This window comes from Lonchura striata, chromosome 1 (assembly GCF_046129695.1).
Source record: "Lonchura striata isolate bLonStr1 chromosome 1, bLonStr1.mat, whole genome shotgun sequence".
NCBI classification, from domain to species: Eukaryota; Metazoa; Chordata; class Aves; order Passeriformes; family Estrildidae; genus Lonchura; species Lonchura striata.
The window spans coordinates 102,454,383-102,477,014 of NC_134603.1; the positions used below are offsets into that span (position 1 = coordinate 102,454,383).

General features: G+C 36.1%; 1 protein-coding gene across 6 annotated transcripts in view; it reads right to left on the reverse strand.

The window, feature by feature from the left end:
• The window catches only part of GOLGA4 (golgin A4), a 71,641-nt gene that overhangs the window by 14,432 nt on the left and 34,577 nt on the right, over positions 1-22,632 (reverse strand). For all 6 annotated transcript variants that reach the window (XM_077786184.1, XM_077786181.1, XM_077786173.1 and 3 more), the window contains 6 exons: positions 15,703-15,881; positions 14,563-14,694; positions 12,085-12,240; positions 5,460-9,538; positions 4,637-4,758; positions 3,480-3,610 (listed from right to left, as the gene is read on the reverse strand). In XM_077786184.1, coding sequence (XP_077642310.1) covers positions 3,480-3,610; positions 4,637-4,758; positions 5,460-9,538; positions 12,085-12,240; positions 14,563-14,694; positions 15,703-15,881 — 4,799 coding nt within the window. The remainder of the gene's footprint in view (positions 1-3,479; positions 3,611-4,636; positions 4,759-5,459; positions 9,539-12,084; positions 12,241-14,562; positions 14,695-15,702; positions 15,882-22,632) is intronic.

Below are 22,632 nucleotides of genomic sequence, written 5' to 3' on the forward strand. Positions count from 1 at the left end.
TTTGCAAAAACAAGTATTTTTTAAAATTGTGTCCCCTCTGGTCCTTTTATGAGAGAATATGTCAGGGACCTTATAAAACAACACTCCAATTTCTAGTGCATATCTCTGTTGCTGAACAAAACTAAAACTCTAGTTTTTCTCATGCTAACTGTACACGGCAGTCAGTCAGTTGATGGCTCTACTAACACAGTAGTACTTCAAGTCAAATTAGTAAAATTAATTAATTGATAACAAGTCCAGAACTGCTGATGGAAAATTTGTTCTATTCAAAAATCTCAGGAGTACAAATTATAATGATACAGAATATTTTCTGGAAAAGTAAGTGTAGGACTAGAACGCTGATCTTGGCTTAAAAGACTTAGGGTATTCCATTACTAATAAAATAATTACTTCCCTCTAAGAACAATTTTTAAGGTGTTCCTTGCACATGAGTTATGAATGAAACACCTTCCCATGCAGCCCCTCAGTCCAGATTGCATCATCAACAAGAAATTAAGCAAATCTACCCACAAATAATGGGTATGATGCAGTATTTGAGCAACACTATGCAGTATCTGAGCAATTTTTACAGCCTCAAAGTTTAAAAAATATCCATGTTCAAGGAAAACCTTGCTCAAACATCATGACCTCCAAACAGTGTTAGCCTCTATTCACTCCCATGATTTATCTATGCCCTCAGAAGTGCATCAGTAATTAACAATTTCTAAAAAACCTTTTTTTTTTTTTAATACTATCCAGTTTAAAATTTCTCAATATCTGGCATATTAAGGGATAAGGATGGTTGTTGTTTTGGTTTTTGCAGATTTTTAAATTTTTTTGGTCCACTAAGAATTTAAAATTTTACAATTTGAAAACAACTGTTTCATTTAATAAACCACATTGAATACACTTCATTCTTAGTTATAAACGGTAGTTGAAAGGCTGAAAATAAATTAAACTCAAAATGATGAATGACACTTTTGTAAAAGGGACATACCTGTGAGCAAATATTTGGATAAACCCTTGAAGAGAGATTATTATTTTTAATTTAAAATTATTAGTGATCAAGTGGGGTTCCAAAATGCTTCTGATCTGCATTTACAGTAAGAACTTATTGTTCTATATAGCATATGGCATACTCTGAAAATAAACAACATGCTGTTTGGATTTAATTACAGTTATAGACCAAGACTTCAAAAAAGTTATAGTTTCCCAAATCTTAATCAGAAAGCCTATCCTGTACTCTCATGGAAGGCATTACAACAAATGACACATAACGGAAGTTAGGTATTTTATTTTTAGCTCATAGTTAGACTTAAAATAAACTAGTTGGAAAACAGTGTTCAATTTTTCTCTAATGATATAATTTAGTTGAAGAAAAAATACTCAGCTCACTAATTAGAGTCTATGCCGATCTAAAAATACTTTAATTAGGGAGACTTTCATGAAATCTTATATATAAGTTTTCATAAAATAAAACACATGAAGTAGAAGTGGAGCACTTCACAAGCAAATCATGTTAAGTTTAATAGATGGAATGATTCTTGCTTGTCTTTAAGGATAAATAAACCAAGTTAGAGAATTTTTAGCATAAACCACGTTTAAAATGCAACAGAGCAACAAAGTTATATGAACAAGATTCATTCTCGCAATTGGCTTTATTTTTGCTTCATCTTCTTACCATTTGAGACAAACTCCTCTGCACAATATGAAATTTATCAATATTTTAATTATCAATATTAAATTTATGAAATTTGTTTAGCCAAGTCAAGTATAAGTGAGGTGATAACTGGTAACTTTAGGCTAAATCTGGTGATGCATATGTTCCTATTTCTATTAGAGATGCCAGTGAACATGATACACATCAAATTAACATAACTATTTCTCAACTCTTGAGATGCTTACAATACTTCTTTCAGGGAAAAAAACACTCTAATTTTTTTTTAATCCCCTAAAATAACAGAAATAAAAAACTCACACATATACCTATGAAAGACAGATATACAGAATACCCATGTATTCTGTAATTTAGAACATCAAGCTACAGTTTATTTCAGTTCCAGGTTAACTGTCATTGCCAATATCAATGAGATGCAAAAAAAGACAGTGTTCATGTCCTGCAAGTCATATAAGTCAAATTAGCCTAAACCCTCAAGATTGTACAATGACTACATCACACTTGTTTCTGACATTAAAGATGAAATGAGAAGAAAACACAGAGGAATTCCACCTGTATGATTCGAAATCACACACCTATCTGGGCCCATAAAGTAAAGACCTGAATGGCAACACACTACACACTGAGGTCAGAAAAATTTAAATCTTCCAGAAATGCAGAATTTAGACCCATATTATGAAAAAACCCCTACAAAACAAAAAAAAAAAAAAAAAACACCAACAAACAACCACATATACACACAAAAAAAACCCCAAAAAAACCACAAAAACAAAAAGCCCCCCCATAGCCCCCCCCAAAAAACAACCTTGTTTTTTTAATATCAATCAATTTTTCTAAATTAGGAAACAAAAGAAGGGGACTCTAAATGTAAAACCCTGCTAATGCTATTCATCCTGCTAGAACTTCAAAAATCAGAGTGAAACATACCAGTCTGCTTACATGTTTGAAATTTTTAGTATGAAGCACTCAGTAATGTTAAGTGCATAGATCTTTGGACTGGTAACTGATCACAAACAGTCCACTTATATCTATTACTACTGGCTGTATTCATGGAATAGTCTCTTTTATTACACTATTTGTGCAAAGAAGACTAAGATTAACAAGGTTAAAGCCTCCATTCCCATATGATGTACAGTCTAGTGCTGAAACCATTTAATGTTTCCAACATGTACAGACAGGACTGGGAAAATTTACTTGGCTAAAATAGGAGGCAACCTTGGAGATATATACTTAAATTGAAATTAGCTGGTAACTTCTGGTTGAAATACTGCTAGAGGAAAAGTATGTCTATCTGCAAATATCATGCAGAAAAGCTGTTCATTACAAGCAAAAAAAAAAAAAATTTACTAGTATAAAAACTATGCAAACACGTTGCACCCTGCATGGAACAGAACCTTACTTTAAGGACTATGGCACTAATCTAAGCAGGGCATCAGAGGAAGGAGACAGAGACTGAGATTGCCCCATAAACACTCTACTTATAAAAAACAATACACCACCACCACCACAATTCTAGTAAAAGCTTAAATGTCACTCAGTTTTCTCATTCCAGTCTGGCACACAAATTGCTCAAGGATGTAAGGACTTGGCCATCTAATTTTTACTGAATGGTCAAAGTTAGGGCTTAATTTCTGATGTTCTTTTATGACCATAAATTACAGAAATAAATCTTTGAATTGAAAGCTAGGTCACCAGACATATCAAGTATAATTCAAGCAGTAAGATCTTTACTAGAAAGAACTACAATTTTTCTATCTAGATATGCAATCAAAAAAGACTAATTTGGAAATTTATGTATTCATAACACTTTTCAAAAAGGTACCTCAAGGATTTCTTCATATCTTTTCACAGTTCTTTTTAGATCATCATCTTTTTCAACAATTTTTTTATGCAACTGTGTTGTCTCTATGTGATGATTTTCTATCAGTTCGTTTTCTACCTCCTGGGCTTTACCTACAAAAAAAAAAAAAAAAAAAATTAGGCAGTATTAAAAACACGTGGATTGGGTTTTTGGCTTTTTTTTTTTTTTAATTACATCATAACTGATAACAAGTCCAGAACTGAGGATGGAAATTTTTTTCTATTCAAAAATCTCAGGAGTACAAATTATGATACAGAATATTCTCTGGAAAAGTAAGTGTAGTATTTACTACACTTAAAAAATGCTTTAAAGTAACTATAAGGAAAACTTGCCAGGAAAATTCATTTTTCCACACTTTCAGTTACTATTATGGCCCTTGATCCTAACATGTACAAAATTTGTTGCCTGCAGTTTGGTATCTGGAGCAATTTTTTCTAGCTGGTGCTGGAACTAGTTTCTAGAAGATGACAACCAATATTTATTAACTAATTCTATTCTATCTAGAGATGTGACTGAAACTTTTGCAATCTTCAGAAACTCCTCACCTGTAGGTGTACTTCTAATAACTGGAATCAAACCACACCTTTTTCTCACTTTTCTAATCTCCAAGTTACACTACAGTGGCAAGACCAAGAAGATGAAATATGTTGTACTCTAGTTATAATCACATTGTGTTACAATCAGACATCATATCCAGTTGGTACCTGTTAGTGGTTAGTGAATGAAGTCTGCAAGATGCAGCTAAGAAAACACAATTCTGATTCTCAGATGTATCTAAGTTTCTCTAAAATGTAAGTCTCTCTCCAGGTGATAGAGATAAAAGATAGGTACCTATGGCTATCATGGACAACTCTTGCCATGACAGATGTAAAGAGTGCTAGATCAAAGATCCGTCCTGCAAAATAGCTATATATGCATTTTCCTAATTTTACCACAATTAATATTTAAGTTATTTCCTGAGCAAGACAAGCTCTTCCCCTAAGTTCTCTAGACATTCATAAAACACATGTTGTGTTTACCACAGTAAAAGGTAAAATTGCTCACCCAAAACAACAATAACTGAAGATTTAGTTCTCTGAATATTTTACTGATTGCAGTTATATTAATATTGCACTTACTGATTGTCTCTTTTACTGCTGTTTCAAATTCTCTCTCTTTTTGAGCGAGCTGAGTATTGAACTCTCTTATTAACTTCTTTAAGGTGGAGTTGTGCTTTAACTCAATGTCTTCTTGTTCACATCTGTACAAAAATGTCAAAACATACAGCAAGGAAATATAACATTTCAAGAGTGTGTGAAAACACAAGGCAAGGAAAGAGATCTGTGAATTTCTTGAAAACTATTTTATAATGGGATGGTTTTGAATTATATGAATTCTGAGAGATTCAGGGAGGCTTTATCTTCTTCTCCTATCTAATTCACCTGGTAGGCATAGGTGTTTCATTTAAAAACAACCCAGAATAAAACCCTTCCAAAGATATGGAGTTTTTGCTGAGGAAGTTGAAGAACTGGAAGAAAAGAATATGCCATAAAAAGAATTTTTTGAGAATTTTTAGGATTGCTTAAGAAACTATTAAAAGTGATAAGCAGTACACCGCATTTTCCGCAATACGTATGAACAATTATTGATATCAGCTGAACATGAAGCTCTCAGTACTAAGTTTTAATAAACTTTGTTTCCACTTTGAGAAAAATAGAATTATATTATATGCTTCAGCAATGTTGAAAATTACCATCACTGAAACATATCAGAAACAGTATTACTCTGCCAAATGTCAAATCTCTTTTCTTTCTGTTTCTCTAAGTCTATTTAGAACAACTAAAAAAAACATGAGTCATTATTTCCTTGTTGTACACTGAGCTTTAGAAAAGTATTCTTGAAGTTTTAGTGGCTAGAGATAAAATACAGAAATGGTAACACAGACAGGAATAAAGAATTTACCTGATTTTTTGCTCCATTTCCTCCAATGACTCCTTCTTTACTATGTCAAGCTCTTGCTGATGCTCCTTTCGCAGAGTACGTATGTCTTTTTGAAGATTATTCACCTCTTTGCGTAATTTCTGTTTCTCTCCTTCAGTCTCTTCCAGTTTAGTCTCTAAGTCTTTCTTCTGGTTCTGCATATCAACTAGTAAGTTCTGCAGCTCCAAAACAGATCTGGACTTTTCTTCAGCATTTTCCTCAAAAGTTTTCAGACTGTCATTTCTTTCACCCAACTGTTGCTGTAGACATTTTAGCTTTTCTTCATATCTTAAAGTCATATCTTCCATCTCAATCTTAAGCATTTCATTTTTCTTCACTACATTATTTTCTAACTCTTTTATCTTCAGTTCTAAAGATTGACTGATTGCCTCCTTTTCCTGCATTTTTTTTTGTAGGTCTTCAATTATATTCTCCATATCAAGATTTTTTTGTTCTTTAACTTTCAATTCTTCCCTACTGCTTGCTAAAACACTGCCACAACAAGCATGCTCATCTGCTAACAATGAATATTTTTTTGTTTGCTCCTCAAGTTCTTTCCTGAGACTTTTCGTCCTAACCTGCTCTTCGTGATGGCTCTTCTCAACACATTCTAGTTTTTTAAGGAGTTCTTTCTGTTTGTTTTGCAGTTCTAGATGACAGTCATTACTCTCACATTGTTCTTTCTCATACTTCTGTAATAATGCATCTTTTTCAGTTAAGCCCTTCTGTAACACCTGCATTTTTTCTTCGTATGCCTGTTGGACATTTTCAAGTAAGTTATTTTTTTCTTGTTCTACAGCAGCTTTTACACTCTCTACTTTTTCCAACATCTCCTTCTCTAATTCTGTGGAATCTCTTGTTGACTTAATTTTTTCTTCTAAGGATTCAATTTTGGCTTCTCTCTCCTGTACTTTCTGCTCCAACTTTCTTAACTGATCCTCCCTATCTTGCTTAAATTGCTGTTCCTTTTCATCCATCTGAGACAGTAATTGCTTTTTAACACAACGTATTTTTTGCTCTGCTTTCTTTTTCAGATCAGCCAGCTTAGTGCTGTTCTCTGCATTCAGTCTCTCTTCTAATTCTTTCAGTTCTTCCTCTTTCCTTTTAAGTATCACTGACTTCATTTGATCAAATTCCTTCTCCTTTGCTTCAAAATCAGCTTTCAGTGAACCTATCTGCTTCTCAAGATTAAGCACTTTTTCTTCAGCCTTCTTATATCTATTATCCTTTTCACAAGCCACCATCTCTGCCTGATGGAGTTGACAAGTTATTTCTTCTTTCTCTGTGTTTTTTTGTTCATTACACTTTTTAAGTTCCTCCAACAAGGAATCATTTTCTAATGTTTTCTGAGCAAGGTCTTTTTCTAGTTCAGCAATTTTTGCTGCTTGTTTTTCTAACTTTGAGGTTAACTCATTTTCTTCCTTTTCCCTCCTGTTTTGCTTTTGTTCCAATTCACTTTTTAAACAATCAAGATTCCTGTTTTGTTTAGCCAGCTGTTCCTTCAGTTTATTTAGCTCTTCATCTTTTTTATTGGCTTCAGTATTGCTTAATTCAAGTTTGCTCTGCAAATCTTTGATAGTGTCATGATTTTGTGTAAACCTGGTTTGCGCTTTCATCTTCCACTCTGACAGCTGGGCCGTGCAATGATCTATCTGATCAAGAGCTGATGCTTTTTCTTGACTCAGCATCTCAACTCTGGATGATAACGCTTCTACTTGATTTAACAACTGTAACCGATCCTCTTGATGTTGTTTGCTTAACAGAGATATGGCTGCTTCCTTCTCTGTTAAACTTACTGTGCTTTCAAGTCTAATATTAAGATCAGTAACTGTTTTGTTGAGAGCAGACACTTCAGACTGTTTTTCCTGGAGTTCTTCCCTCATTGATGTGACAGCATTGATATTTTCAGATAACTCTTTCCTCAGCTGTGTTATGCAAGTTTCTTTCTCTGATGCTGCTTGCTGATGATATCCTCCCTCTTTCTGCAATTGTTCATTTTCTGTTACAAGTCGTGCGATGTCAGCTCTCAAGGACATAATTAAATTGTCCTTCTTCTGCAGTTCTTGCATTGACTTTTGCAAAGAAGTACTAACAGAAGAATGATGCTCTGTTATTTCTCTAAGTTGAGCTTCTAGTTCATTTATCTTACTTGTTTTGATTAATATTGCTTCTTTAACCTTTGCAGTTCGGCGCTCGCAGTCTGCAATTTTACATGTTATTATGCCAATTTTTCCACTACATTTTTCAATTAATTCATTGCCTTTAGTTTGCAATGAAGCTTCAGCATTCTTCCAAGCATCTAACTGGGCTGTAAGTTCTCCTGACAACCTTTTAAACTCTGTTTCTTTTAGCTGAATTGTTTCTAATTTTTTGTCATAATTTTCATGATCTTTATACTGAAAAGATTGCAGAGTTTGGAGTTTTTCTTCAACGGCTCTCAGTGTATCAGCCAGCTCAGTAATTCTGGCTTTGTCCTTCTCTTCAACTGCTTTCTGTTTACTGAGTTCTTCCTGAAGTCCTGTCTGCTGTTTCAGGGACTGTTTAAGATCACTTTCCAATTTTTTCAACTGTGTTTTCATATCACTTTCCTTATCTGACAAAGTATTCACTTTAGCCACTGACTGCCTTAGCTGTTCTTGCAATTCCTTCAGGCATTCCTCCATTTTCACTCGTTCTTCCTTCAGTTGTATTATTTCTGTTCTGGAGTCCTCCTTTTCAGCACTGAAGATTAAAAGCTTCTGTCTCAGGTCTCCAGCTTCCTGCTCTTTCTCTTGCAGTTCCATTGCATGTTGTTCCTTGAGCTCTTCAATCTGCTGATTAAGTTTCTTTTCCCAACACTGGATTACTTCTTCCAATTTCCTTATGTGGTCCTCAGCAAAACTGTCTAGTTGTTCTTCCTGATTAGATTCCAGTTTTGACACTGCATCATTGATTCCAGATGAGCTGGCATGCGCCATTTCAAAAATTTTAGTATGGAATTCACTCCACTTCTGACTGAATTCCAGCTGCTTGTTTTCAAGCTCTTTTTTTAGTTTAGCTTCCTGCTCAGCAAGTTTATTTTTGAAAGTTTCCTGTAAATCTTTTGATTTCTGTTTCATTTTCTCAACTTTCTTCTCCTGATATTTCAGTTTACTTTCATACTCTTCTTGTAAAGAACTAATTCTTTCCTCTGCAGCTAATAGTTTCTGTTTAAGCTCTTCCACTTGCTCGTTCTGTAACTTCTTCACATGCTCCATTTCATTTTCCTTCTCAGTCAGACTTCTCTTCATCTCATCAGCCTTTCTTTGTAGGTCCTTCAGTTGACATTCATATTGCTGTGTTAGAGTGGTTACTTTCTTCGTATCTTCAATGCTTTGCTCCTCTAGCTTTGCAGACACTTGGACAAGTTCAGCTTCAGATCTTTCTGCAGATTCCTTCATTTTCCGTTCATGTGCTCTTAACTCCTCCAAAAGTCTGTCCTTCTCCTCCAGTGACTGTTTGAGCTTGTTGAGTTCCTCTTTGAGTACCTTCTCAACACCTTGAATAGACATTTCATGCTCTTTTAACATTGTTTCAATTACTTTATTGTGCCGTTTCCTCTCTTCTTCCAACTTCCCTTTCAAGTCTTGCTTAGCTTCACACATTTTACTATTTAATTCTGAGAGCTCTTGCTCTAAATCTTGACGTATTTTTAATGCTTCTGATAGCTCAGAAGACAATGCTTCTAATTCTGTTTGTTTCACATCAAGTTTTTTTAATGTTTTTTCATTCATCTCTTCTATGTGTGCACAGAAAATTGTTTCTTTCTCTTCCAAAATGGTTTGTATCTCTTGTTGTTGTTTCTCTCTTATTTTTTCTATTTCAGTTATTTGTTGTTGCTTTAAAATTTCAAGTTTTTCTATCCAAAATTTTTCTTGTTGCTGTTTCACATTCTCCAGTTCTTTATTGTGCTTTTCAACCATATCATTTATCTCCTTACTGTGCTGGTTTTTTTCACACTCTAGAAGAGTATTTAATTCCTCTGACTGCCTTCTGTCATCTTGCAAATACTTTGCAAGAGAGCTTTCCAGTTCAAGAATCCTCTGTTAAAATACAGTTTTAAAAGAATATGAATATTCAAAAAGTAAAAATTTGATTAATTTTTTAAAAATCTTACCAGGTTCACATAACTATAGGTTACTTATTCCATTTTTTTTAGTGAATGTCAACTTCTTCAATAAGCCTTTCATTCATCTGGTTGGTTCTCACTTTTGCTTCCATTATGGAGAGTTAGCTAATTAATAAAAAACTCCCTATCTCACTGCAGTGCAAATAAACACAACATATTTAAAATAATGTAACTAATTCAAATAAAGTAAGTTGTGATATTTATGAGAGGTATGTTCACATTTTCTTCTTAAACTAAAGTACCAATATACAGGATGAAAAATATAGGGTATTTACAATAGTATTATGGAGTTTTGTACGCGCCTACTGATTTATCATAATTCTACCTGCCATGGAAATGCTGCTGCAAAGCTTTAATTGTTCTTCAGGCAAAACTTTGAAACAAGTATCTGGGAGTGGTAGAATAATGTACTTGCATTAGCAGAAAATACAGTCGTATTACATAAAGAGAAGGATACTTCAAAAATGTAAGCAAATCTTTTTGCTTACTGTGGTGGTGCACTCCCCCCTCCTCTCAGGCTGCACGGATACATGAGAAATGCTCCTTAGGCCTCAGCCTTGAAAAAACAGTACCTAGACTCAGCTCTTCCCAAGCTTATCAAAAAACCTGTCAATTCCCAGGAACTGCTGCTGTCTAACAAGCTCAGATTTTCCTTACGAATAGCACTGGGAACTATCTTTCTTGCTTGAATGGCATAATATCCCTGTTCTCACTTTCAAAGAAAGTGCCAACACAACTGTAACCAGGATGAAACATTGTTATGACTAAATCCCACTCTCTAGTTATCCTGCAAACAGCGGTTCAAAATGGGGCCCTTTGAGCTCTCTTGGACCACAGCAGACTGCAGCCAGCAATCCCCCTCTAAGTAGGACACCTGTCAGAACTAGTGCACTCTCAAGATTTTTGTACTTGGAGGATCGACAAAAAAATTATAAATACTGGGCCAACATCCTCACTCCTCAAGGTTCAACCCTTCACTTGTTGGGGAGGTGCAAAGGCATCCGAAATGAGTACCCTTACCTTTGACGGGAATTTTTCACAGGCACCTTGCTGGCAGGCACCTAAGTCTTTATGTCTGTGTGCATGCCCATGAGCCTATGCTATAGCAAAGCTAGGAAAAATGCTGCTTTCTTAGATTTTTAAGCACCTTAGGTATCTATGTCAGTTAGACGTGTAGTATGGTTAAGTCACTGAGTTATAAACTAAGTGGAATGATGCTAAGTGTTTTGTTTGCGAAGTTGCTAATTTTAACTTATAGGTTAAATGCTGTTAAATGTTATTCCTCTCTTAAATTGTTAAGGTAAGGTTGTAAGTTGAATTAGGGATAAGTTAAGTGTTAATCCTTTGTTAGATTGTTAGGTTTAAGGTATAATTTAAGTTAAATTACTCTTAAGTTTGAGTGCTGTTAAACTTTTAGGCCGTATTTTCATCTGTGCTCTCACAGTTCTTTTGTCACACCCTAAACACACACCCGCCCACCCACCCACATCCCCTAGACAGTTCTCAGTTCATTTCTGTTTCTGCCTGGATTTTGTTTGGTTTTGTAGTTGCTTGTTTTTCCTTAGTGTGCTTTAAATGCCCTCTAAGTAGCAGACTGAACCTTGACAACCAACTTTGTTGTGCTGTTCACCTACCTCACTTAATATTAAATCTGGTTTTCACTGATACCCTTACTGCTGATTTTTCTAAGTGATCTCAAACACTCATTTGTAACACTAAAGTATCCTTATAAACATTTGTAAGGTAGCAGTACCCAGAAATTAAACAGCCTGAAATTTAACTACTCTTTATAACATACCTAAAAATTAAATAAATGGGTATGAATTCATATCCCACACAATGCTATAAAGCAAATGTATTTCTATATTTTGCTGATGCCTTAACTTTTAGCTTTCTCATTTTTCAGATTCTGTGCTTCCTAGGTGTATAACCTGGAGGTTCATATTAAGTGTTAGTAAGCTCTCTTCACAGGGTAGGCAGACAAAACAATCCTTTTTCAGCTTGAGACCAAGGATGGCCATTACAAATTTCAGGCCCAAAAAGCATGAACAACATTGGATTGAAGAGAACAAGATGGATTTGACTTCATAATCTGAAGCGGGAATTGGAAAATTAACCCAAATATGCAAGTGGACCAAAACTTTAAAAAGTGTGAAACCTAGTGACCATTTTGGATCCATCTTGGGTGTAGCCCTGGCCAGGCTCTTGTACTGCCCAAGGTGTATCCTTTTAAGGCCTTTCAATAAATACCTACTTTATTCTCTTAGCTCTGATCAGCCTCTCAAGACATCATGTCACCTCATCTTAAAAAAAAATAGGGGCTGCAGAATAGCATGGCAATATATTAAACTTTTGTCACTTTAATCCCACAAAACCCAATCACAACAAATCACCATTTGTAAACTCATCACAGTTAAACACATACTTGTAAATGCTTAGTTTTTTGGAATCTTTACTCACAGTTCTACAAGTCTCTACTTCTTGATGCATCTTCTCAACTTTCTTGTCACACTCAGACTGTATGGCTTTCTTCTGCAGCTCTAATTCTTCTAAAGCTAGGGATTCTTGCTGCTTTTGCTCTTGAAGGACTTTTGAGCACTCACTCTGACTTTTTTCCTGCATGAAGAAGTTCAACTAAGTAATAATTATAGTCATCACACCTTCAAGAACATTATGATAGGATTTTTTCAAGTCAGTAAATAGTAGTCATACATTAATCACCTTTATTTTCTACGCAAAAACAAATGGAGTTTGTTTTCAATTTGTGAAAACGTAACTGCAGTAAATCACTTCTTTTTTTTTGGAAACCCCCTGTAATAGATGAGTAATGTGATGATTGACTCTCACAATTGACAAACAAATATCACATATATAGGTTAAGAAACGTTTTCTAGATTTATAGTTATGTTTTAACCCCTGTGTTGTTATCAAGGGACAGATGGGGTTGGGACATTTGGGAGGGTCGGCTTGTCACTGGTGACATCTGGCCTCCAATCAGGATTTGAGGAAGTAAACTCCACCAAGAAAGAGTTGATGGACAGAATTTTGGGAGGGGCTAAAGTGCTAAAAAGCCGAAACTTCCATTGTGTGGGTGAGCACATGGTGGGGAAAATCCTTTCCTCTCAGCGCCGTACCATTTTTTCTATTCAGTCTTCTGACACATCTTGTCTTCGCATGAAAAACATAATGCAATCAAGCCTTCTATTTTGGTTCATTTACCACTATTAATTGAGAATAACATCTGTGAGGAATTGTTAGGGGTTGAGTTTTGGTTTGGGTTTTTCTTTTACCTGTTCCTTCCTTGTTATTTGTGGAATATTGTTCCCGTTGAGTTGCTAATAAGCACTGATGAAAGGGGGAAACTCCTTTGGTTTTTTTGGGAGTTTTTTTTGTCTTTCTGGCTGGGGGAAGGAGCTGCACTCTCTTTCGGTTTCAGAGGAGGAGGGCCAGAGCCGCTGCTCTTGGGGAAAGAAATTCCACTGCTGCTGATTGAGCCTGGCCCAGAGCTGCTTCTTCAACCGTGAGGGTGAGTCTCTGCTCATGAGAACAACCACTGAACTGGGACTTTATTAACACCCACCTCAGTAAAAAAGAGAACTATCACTATCTGCCCAGGTACCCGGGATCCTGAGCTCGGCTCTCCCTGCCCTGCTGGGAGCCCCTCACCCCTTGCCTGCTGAGCTATCCTGCTGGCCCAGTTTGCTGCTTTCTGAGAGTCCTGCTAGCACAGAACTGGCTGTCCCAGCCAGCTTTGTGGAGCAAAGCCTCTCTGCCACTCCTTCCCATCTTCGGACAAAAGCCACCATTGCCACATGCTCACCGAGCCCATGCCACAGCGCCCCCTGCAGCCACGGGGGCATCATCGCACCTGCCCTGCCCACCGGGAGCCACCAGCGCCCCTGCCGGCTGTGACCGAAACTGCACCCAAGGGGAAAGCGCCACAGCCAAAAGGCTGTCACTGGGTTCTGGGCTGTGTTTGTTGTTAATGCTGTAGTTGTTGTTATTTGTTTGCTTTATTATATGTGCTAGTAAAGAACTGTTATTCCTATTCCCATATCTTTGCCTGAGAGCCCCTTAATTTCACAATTCTAAAAGTTCAGAGGGAGGAGGTTTACATTGTGCATTCCAAGGGAGGATTTTTCTGCCTTCCCTAGCAGACACCTGTCTTGTAAAGCAAGACAGGAATAATGTCTGTTCACACTTGCTTCCACTGCTAAGATATTTTTAAGCTTGTTTCTTACAATTAAGGAAGTAACCTGTGAAACAGGTAGAAGAATATACTCAGGACAAGGTTGACAAAGTCTCTCAATCCTAGTCACTATCCACCACGGAGGAGCACAAAAACCAATCCACTATTTGTAACAGATATACATAGACTATATATATACATATCTGTTACATATATATCAAATATTTAGGCAAAATTACATGATTATCTATAGTGGATTGATTACAGTTCATGAAAAAGTGCAAAGAATTCCAAGAATTCTTCTCAGTCTGATTTTGAAGAAAATTCTTCTTCTATGTCGAACACTATGAATAGTTAACCCTGTTCACATAACACAATATAACCAGACATAACTACACAAACACTTTTCAAACAGCCTCATTTTTTGTATTTCTTTTACTTTAGCTCCTGGGCCTGATTGCCGATGATCCACAGATAGATATTAAAAAAGCAAGTCTAAAAAAATTTCAAAAAAATAAATAGCTTCCACAAGATACAGCTGTTACCGAGTACTGATAGTGATAAGTTATCATTACTCAGTCTGGATCATTGCAGCTGCTTTCTTTTCATGTTGCTGAAACCTCTGAGCTATTTGACTTTTGGAAAGCACTTCTATCTTTGAGCACAGGAGGACTCTCACTGTGGAATAGTCTCAGCTCAAGACTTCTAATCCAGAGAAATGGCTTTTTATGCATTTTAGGTTTACTTACAAGAGCTGCCTTCATCTTCTCCTGGAATACCTTTTCTTGAGCCTGTAATCTCTCATTTAGCTCCTGATCTTTGGCATCTAGTTCTTTTTTATGTATTTTTTCTAGTTCAGCAACTCGTTCCTCTGAAGATTTCTGTGAATCAAAGTCAGAAAAAACTAATTTCAAAATATTAACTAACAAAATACTTTCAATTTTTTCTTAATAACAAAATAGTGCAACAGACAAAAGAAACCAGAACCATCTCTTTGCTTCCTTTGAATAAGTTATGATCACTTGGGCTACTTAATATTAAGCCCTGACAGTTCTTACTTTCAAGCTTTCGGTTATCCATCTTCCTTCTCAAGGCTTTCATAGTTGTACTAAAGGAAACACCACATTTTCTAAAGAATCTTCTTCCAAGGCAAACTTGATGTTTTCAGTTCAAACATGATAATACATTGAAAAATGAACTTTTTTGGTAGCTTTTATTTTATGAGCCAGAAAGTCAGGTGGTAATACTCTATGTAGACAGTTATCTACAACCTACATACGTGCTTTATTTAAGAATAATGTAAAGCACATCACTGGTCCCCTTAAAGCATCAGTGTATTCTCTTGGAAAAATTAATACCATTATGAATGTAATTACAAGAACTATAACTTAAGCGTGTTCAAATTTACAGCTTTACAAGGCATGTGAAGTATTTCAGCAATTCCTATATAAATACACCAGATAAAGCAAATTATTTTAACCTGCAAACAATATGGTAACAAGTTATTAAACATTTACACAGACTCAGCTAGGATAATGATTAAAAGCTAAAAAGTGATTAAAACCCAAGATCCTGGTGGAGGTGTGTGAGCTTCCTGCCATTAATATCTTCTTGTCTCTGTTTAAAGTCTCAAGTATACTTCTAATAATTAATTTTATTAAATACTGTGAAGCAAAGAATACTACTATTTATTTTTACATGCCATTAATTAACTACTTTAAATTGCAGAAGAAAAAAATCTATGAAGAGGTTTCTATTTTTTGTTAAGTAAATATTTAATCACAGGAAGTAATTTTTATGGGTTTTATTAAATAGCAAAAGATTTATAACAGAGTTCTGTCAAATTGATATATTTTACAACAATGGATTAACTGTAATAAAATTTTTACCTTCATAATCTCAACCACCTCTTGTTTCACTCTGGTTAATTCCCGCTGAAGATTTACTCTCTCTTCCTCACTTGCCTTTTCTACTGCTTTAATTTTTTCATCCATTTCTATTTGCAGTTTTTTCCGGGCTTCCTCTGTCTTTTGGGCAATACTTACAGCCTTCTCAAGCTCTTCAAAAGCTGCGAAGAAAAAAAATTGTATATGATAATTGAGAAATAGCTATATATTTTGATAGAAGAATTTCACAAAAAAAGAACAAACTTAGGAATTCACATGTTTATTTTCTGGAAAGGAAAGAGAACGGACAAAGAGATGTGAATTTCTTCCAATACATTCTGTAGCTTCTATTTCTTTGCCTAAAATCACTATAAAATGCATAAACCATATTAATGAATGTACTATAACACTCCTCTTCTGCCTATACCTCCTGAGTAAACTTTGAGGATGTGGAAAATAGCTGCACAAAGAAAAGTAATTCACACTAAAACAGACAGAAACTAACCAAGAATGACTACTATGCAAGTCAGTTATTAGTGGGTCATGAAGTTTCTCCTGAATAGAACACTAATGTATAATATCAGGCACTTTATATACATAAGAGTAATTCCAAACTGTAAAACCTAGAGAATAGTTTCTTTAAATTGTTTTTCAAAGAGCCCACAGAGATGGCTTTGTTAATTTCATTATCTCACCATTTACATTTAATGCACACTTCCATCAGTAGCTGACTGTCTGGCACTTGTAACTTCACAAATAAAATGTAAAAATAAAAAAAAATAAAAGTTAAGATTTGCTCCCAGAAAACTTGAATAGCTCTAAGTTGTTTCAAAAGAACATTCAAGCTGCATTGTTGAGATTTATTCACTCTTGCACAGAATGCACAAATTCACTGAAACACATTTTAATTTACAAAATAGAAGCAATAATTCCACAGCTTTATCTCATGTTAAGGATAAGTATTCTAACATGCTTTGTTCATTTCACAGATTATCATTTAGATATAAAAAGAAAGCAAAGAAATTCCATTATTGTGAGCTCGTTTATTTATTCAATACCACTAAAGCTCACTACAACTGATGTCAGAGTCCATACAGAATTACACAAGACTAGAGTTCAATCATTATTAAGAAAATCTCTTTCCTGAGTGGATCATGAATGTGGAAAACTGTGGAAGACAGTAAACCGTCTGGGGAAAAGCTTACCATGATCCCCTGGAGGGACAACCCTTAAGCAACAACCTCCTGGTCATGGCAAGAAAAAATGCTTCCCCCAGAATGCATTGTTGCCGTATGTTGATTCTATTTTAATCCCATTGGGCCTTCTCTTTTGTTCCACCCCTGTACCCTCATCTCATTCGTTCTGATGTTCTGCCCCGCCCCTCGCTATCTCTGTATAAAGCCCTGCTCTCTCCGCCTAAAAGAGTTCTTTGTCGCTGTACCCCTTCAAGCTAGGAGCCCATGTAACCCCATATGAAGACTCCGTCCCTTCCTTCTGCGTCGCTCATGGCTGAAATCACCTGAGAGCAAAAATCACATGGCAAGAGCAAGATGTGCCTGTGCACCCAGGATGTCTTTTTAAAGACACTTCTCTGGGAAGGTTGTGGCACTCCACGACCTCCACCTGCCACAACAGAAAATCCCTAGAGCATATTATAAAAATTCCGTCTCAGAACATCCTACTATATGGTTAGTACTTTGCATAGCAGAATTTTGGCAAAACACATCTGTAAAATCCAAAAACACAGTACCAATATCAAGACTGTAATTTATCAGAGCACAGCCTCCTAGAAGTATATTATTCTATTATACCCTGGACTACCTGGACTCTACTTTTCAAGGAAACAGAAAAAAATAACTTCTGAAGTGTTATTTCGTATGCTAAACTTTCTTCCAATAAATTCTGTCCCAAAAGAAAATGATAATAGTCTTTCACATCTCTAGTTTTATTGATTCATCATTAGTTAGTAGGCATTCACAGCAGTAATTGCAATCTTTGCTTTTTTTGAAATTATCTTTAATAACACTGAAGCATGCATATTCAAGAAGTGAACAATAATTCCATTCTACATCTTTTGACATTAAAAACTGAAGATTTTAATCACAGTCTATACTTTTGAGGCAGTGCTGCAAATAACAAGTAACTTAATTCCATAAAACTGGATTCACCCAAATTCTGACCTTCTACGGAATTTTCTTGTTTTTTGAGGAAGACTTTTTCTGACTATTCACAGCAACAATCATGTTTTAAGGCAAAACGGGGCTGTTATTGACTTTGGCAATTAATGGAGTTACCAATATCGGGAACAGGACATGCCTTGGCTTGTCTGGCCCCTGCTGCTGGAGCAAATGGCAGCAGATGTGGTGTTTCACCCCAGAGACATCTTTAGCTGGATGTTGCAGCTGGGCGCATGGAGACAAGCCCAGACATGGCGGAGCTCAGGTGGTGGCGGGATGAAGCTCCCTCTCGGAGAGGTTCCACTCCTCAGGTTTTCCGCTATCGTAGAATCCTTTAAGGCTATGGTGAAGGAAAGGAGTCGGTTCTGATGGAAGGTTTAATCCAGAGTTTTTATTCTGGCCCACAGGCCTCTGAATGTAGCAGCAGCTCCAAGAAGAACTCCCCTGCAGGCCTCTGAATCCAATCAGCTCCAATCAATCCAATCTAATCCATCAGAACCACCCCCCACCCCCCGGATGGCGTGGTTCCCCTCTCTTTTACCTGGGGGAGGGGAGGGGAAAAGGGATAGGGAGCCCACCAACCACACACGACAGAGGAGGTCTCAAGGGACAAAGGACACCTGGATGGCCCAATACCCCCCTGGGGATGGAGGGCATCTTTTGAATCTGCCCAATCGCTCAACACACTTCTGGAATGCCAGGAGTGACAGACAGTGCTGGCAGGGGTCAGGGTAGGGAAAGGAGAAGTGATTGACACACCTGGGAGGACAACTTCAGGGGGGAAAACCAGTTGTCTGGGGAAACCATGAAATCACAACGCAACAGGCAATACCAAAGCAGACCATTGTACCCACTTTTCAACTTCTGGTTCTGCTTAAATGCTAAAACTGTTAAAAAAATTAAGATCACTAGAGATTTTTTCAAGCAGAAACAGTCTAAAATGTAATACAAGCATGCACAAGGCTTATAGCTCCTTATTTTGCACAGTTCTTCACAGCCCTATAAAGGCATTTTGCCACCTGCCAGCTACAGGACTCAAGTTCTCCCCTACTGCAACACCAACCAGGCTCAAGTTGATTATGAATACTGCAAATAATGCAAAACTGTGTTTGGAGAATGGTAATGACTTCCCTGATGCTTCTCTCAGTCCTAACAAAAGCACGCCAAGCAAAACTGGCAAAGTCCTTCAGTATTACAACATCATCTTTTTTCAAAATCAAACAAAAAAACAACCAAACAAGCAAAGAGAAATATAAAACATCCACCCCACCCTACTGACCTTTGCAAAGTATAGCTTGAAACTAAAGCCTGCAAGTAGAACACTAGGTTATTTCACTTTTCCATACACACATTCTGATTCTTGTTCTGAGCATCATGTATGTTATTTTCAATTGAGAAAACATTATTTTCATTTGTATTCTCTTTCCCTCTGCAAAAGGAAAGACAATACATTTGCCATAGCCCACAGATCAGCCAAAGAGAAGATCCAGGTTCACAATAGGACTGATTACTGACATTAATTGCTGAGAAACATGCAGTACAAAAGCTGCATCACCATAATGCTAATACAAAAACTAGACAAAAGCTGATGGTTAAAAGCCAAGCACAAAGAAGCAATACTTCACAGAAATGCAATTAGGTCTCTAAAAGTTAAATTATATGCATCTCAGTCACATTAAGCCCTTAAGCAAAACAGAATATTTTCATTCAAAGTAGTTAATTCTAGTGCAGCTGGATGCAACCAAGTTTCAAACCAGCAGAGGGCTAAAGTACCATCAAGTAGACAGATTGGGGTCTCTATTATCACTGTTACTTTTAATGTGTGAGAGATTTTAATTCTCTGTATCAAAACATGAAATAAAGTCCATGTTTTTATTTAAATATACCTACTCTAAATGTAGAGAGTAAAGGCACTGCCTCTGCATTCTTCTCCAGCCTGCAGAACTTTGTTCAGGGAAGATCTTTCAACCAAGTATTGGTTGAATGAAGTCTCACAAAGGCACATTAGCAAATCAGAAATAGAAACAAGCACACCAACAAAGTCTCAGGTTCATTTTGCAAAACCACATTCATGTAACAAAGCCAGACAAATTGAAAACCTTCCTCTGCAGTATGTAAATCACAAAAAATTAGACTGAGTTTAAGGAGTGCAAGGTTTGCAATCCTGGTTTTTATACAACTTATGCTGGATAGTTGACTACTTTACCTACACCACTCCAAAGTACCAGTCTCTGCTCCCTTCACATTGCCCCTCCCACCCAGAGTAACACTTTGCACGGCAGACTTCTAGTTTCCTCTGCTGGCACTGCATACCTTTTCTCTTTGCCTAGAGTGCCTCCTAGTGCTAAACATCATGAAGGAAGCAACCCAGCTTTGTAAGCCAGCTGGCAAAAGAGGGATTCACGTTCAATTTCTGAGGGCTGAGAGCAGGTGTCATGTCCAAATTTCAAAACAAAAGGTTGAAATAATTCCTATAGCTAATTTGTTCATCTAGGCAGAACTTTAAATGCACAGTGCAAGTGTTTTTTTTTTCACTGAAGCTTGCTAAAGAAATGGTGCCTACAAATAGGATTTGCTTTCTGAAGACTTTGTTTGCTCATAGACTATTAGTAAGTCAGTAATCTGCATCCTGAAAAGTCATAAATCATTTATGACTTTTCTCAAGAGAAAAAAATTTAAGTTTAGCTGGAAATTTACAAATACTAAAAAGATCTTTGTTGAAGAAAAAAAAGAAATGTGTTGCAGTTACCTCAAGTAGAAGTGCCCGAGAAGCAAAGAATTTACTTTTTAGAACCCAGTTCAAGCACTCAATGTGTGATGTAAAAAAAAAGCGCCCTTACCCCAGTCCTGTTCATACAAGGCTTGGGAAAGGCACACTAATTCATTTACTGGCATGTGTGGATGCACAAAAACAAGATGCTCTGTGAGATTTCAACATAAGGCTCCTCTAACTACAAAAAGAAAAATAACTTATCTGGGGAGACCAAATTACAGTTTACACTGTTTTGTACACAACGTAAAAATAAGCATACATATCTTTTCACTATTTTATTACACAAAAATGCATTCACATTAAATTAAACACTGGAGCAATTCACCGAAGTCCTGACTTACAAAGAAAAAGGACAGAGATGTAATAGTAGGCAAGATGGCATGGAAAACTATACCACTTTTTAGTCTCCAAGCAGCACTACAAAAGTAAATTTCAAGAGTATTATGCTTATCCTTATTTTACTGTAACATAAATGAAATTAATATTTCTACTTCATTCCAAGAATTCAGTACTTCACTAAACCATGATATAGAAAAAGATGTCTAGAATTTAACAGTCTAGATGCAGTTCTGTGCCATGTGGTCTATGATAACCCTAGCAGAGCAGGGAGGTTGGACCAGATGATACACTGTGGTCCATTCCAACCTTACCAATTCTGTGGTTCTGAGAAAGTCACCTCGCATTAACTATCCAAAAACCAGAACTTTAAATGTTGACCTTAAACATATGAAATTGTCCAATTCATAAAACCATTACAACTTAAAGGTTGAGGCTTAAAAAGCAATTTCAGGCACTCCTGGTATGCAAGGTGGTTTTCTCAAATAATTTAGTTCAACTGCATTGAACCATACTAACACTGTAGATTGCAATATTTTTGGAATGTACTAAGCCAAGGATGTAATAGAAAAATCTAATAAAGGTCACCTTACAATTCTGTCTTAAAAGCAGTGCTAGCTAATTTTCCAAGGGTTCCAACACACATATATGCATGCTTAAAAGACTATAATAAATAAATGCACTCAAAGGTAAAGTTGATACTTATGCACTGTAAAATCAACCAAAGCACTTACAGTTTTTGTTTAAAAAAGAGCAATTTAACACGCAAATCTCCCCCTAGAAAAGTGTAGTGTATTCAACACAAGATTAATTCAAACTAAATTACTTCTCATTACAACAGAAAGTTTTTCAGTAGTCTACACAATCATCTCTAACCTGACTTCAGCTTCTGGCCAGGCAAACTTGAAGAAATTACTGTATTAATTAGTGTGTGTGGATAGTACATTTATAATTCATAATTGTTTCTCCTTCCTCAAGAAACACTATTGCATACAGCTATGATAATAACTTCATATCTACAGAAATATTAAGAAATTCTTCACCTTCTTTTTTTTAATCATAAAGAGCTTCCTAGTCTCCCAGTATCAAACAAAATAAAACTTTAGTAGGACTGACTGACTTCTGAAGTATGAATTTCCAAAACTAAAAGGACACATGCAACCTTGAAAGGGTAGGAGAGGAAGGCACCTAATGAAAATGTTACTTTCAAAAGATGGATGTTCCAGCTGGTTTTCTGCATTACAGCAGAATGATCTATCCAAATTGATCTTTAAAATTGCAAGTTCTAATCTAAATCTATATAGATATTAAATAATCCACTATGAACTGCATTGTTTGAACTCTTCATTGCTTTTTAGAGAAAGAAAATACGTATATTTTATTCAAAGTAACACCTGAGCTTTTGCCAAAAAGTGAGTTTCTTTACATGCCCACGAGAGCAAATTAAATTATTCTAAAATAATTCTTATGTAGTACAAAACAATTTCACTGTTTAAAAAACAATGGCTTAACTTTATTTCATGCAATAGTAGAACTCTAAGCACACATAATGTTACCTACTTTCCATAAAAAGCAAATTACATCATATAACAGTTACATAACTGTTCCTCTGTTACAAGCCTGAGGCAAAAAGAACCATCACTGCTG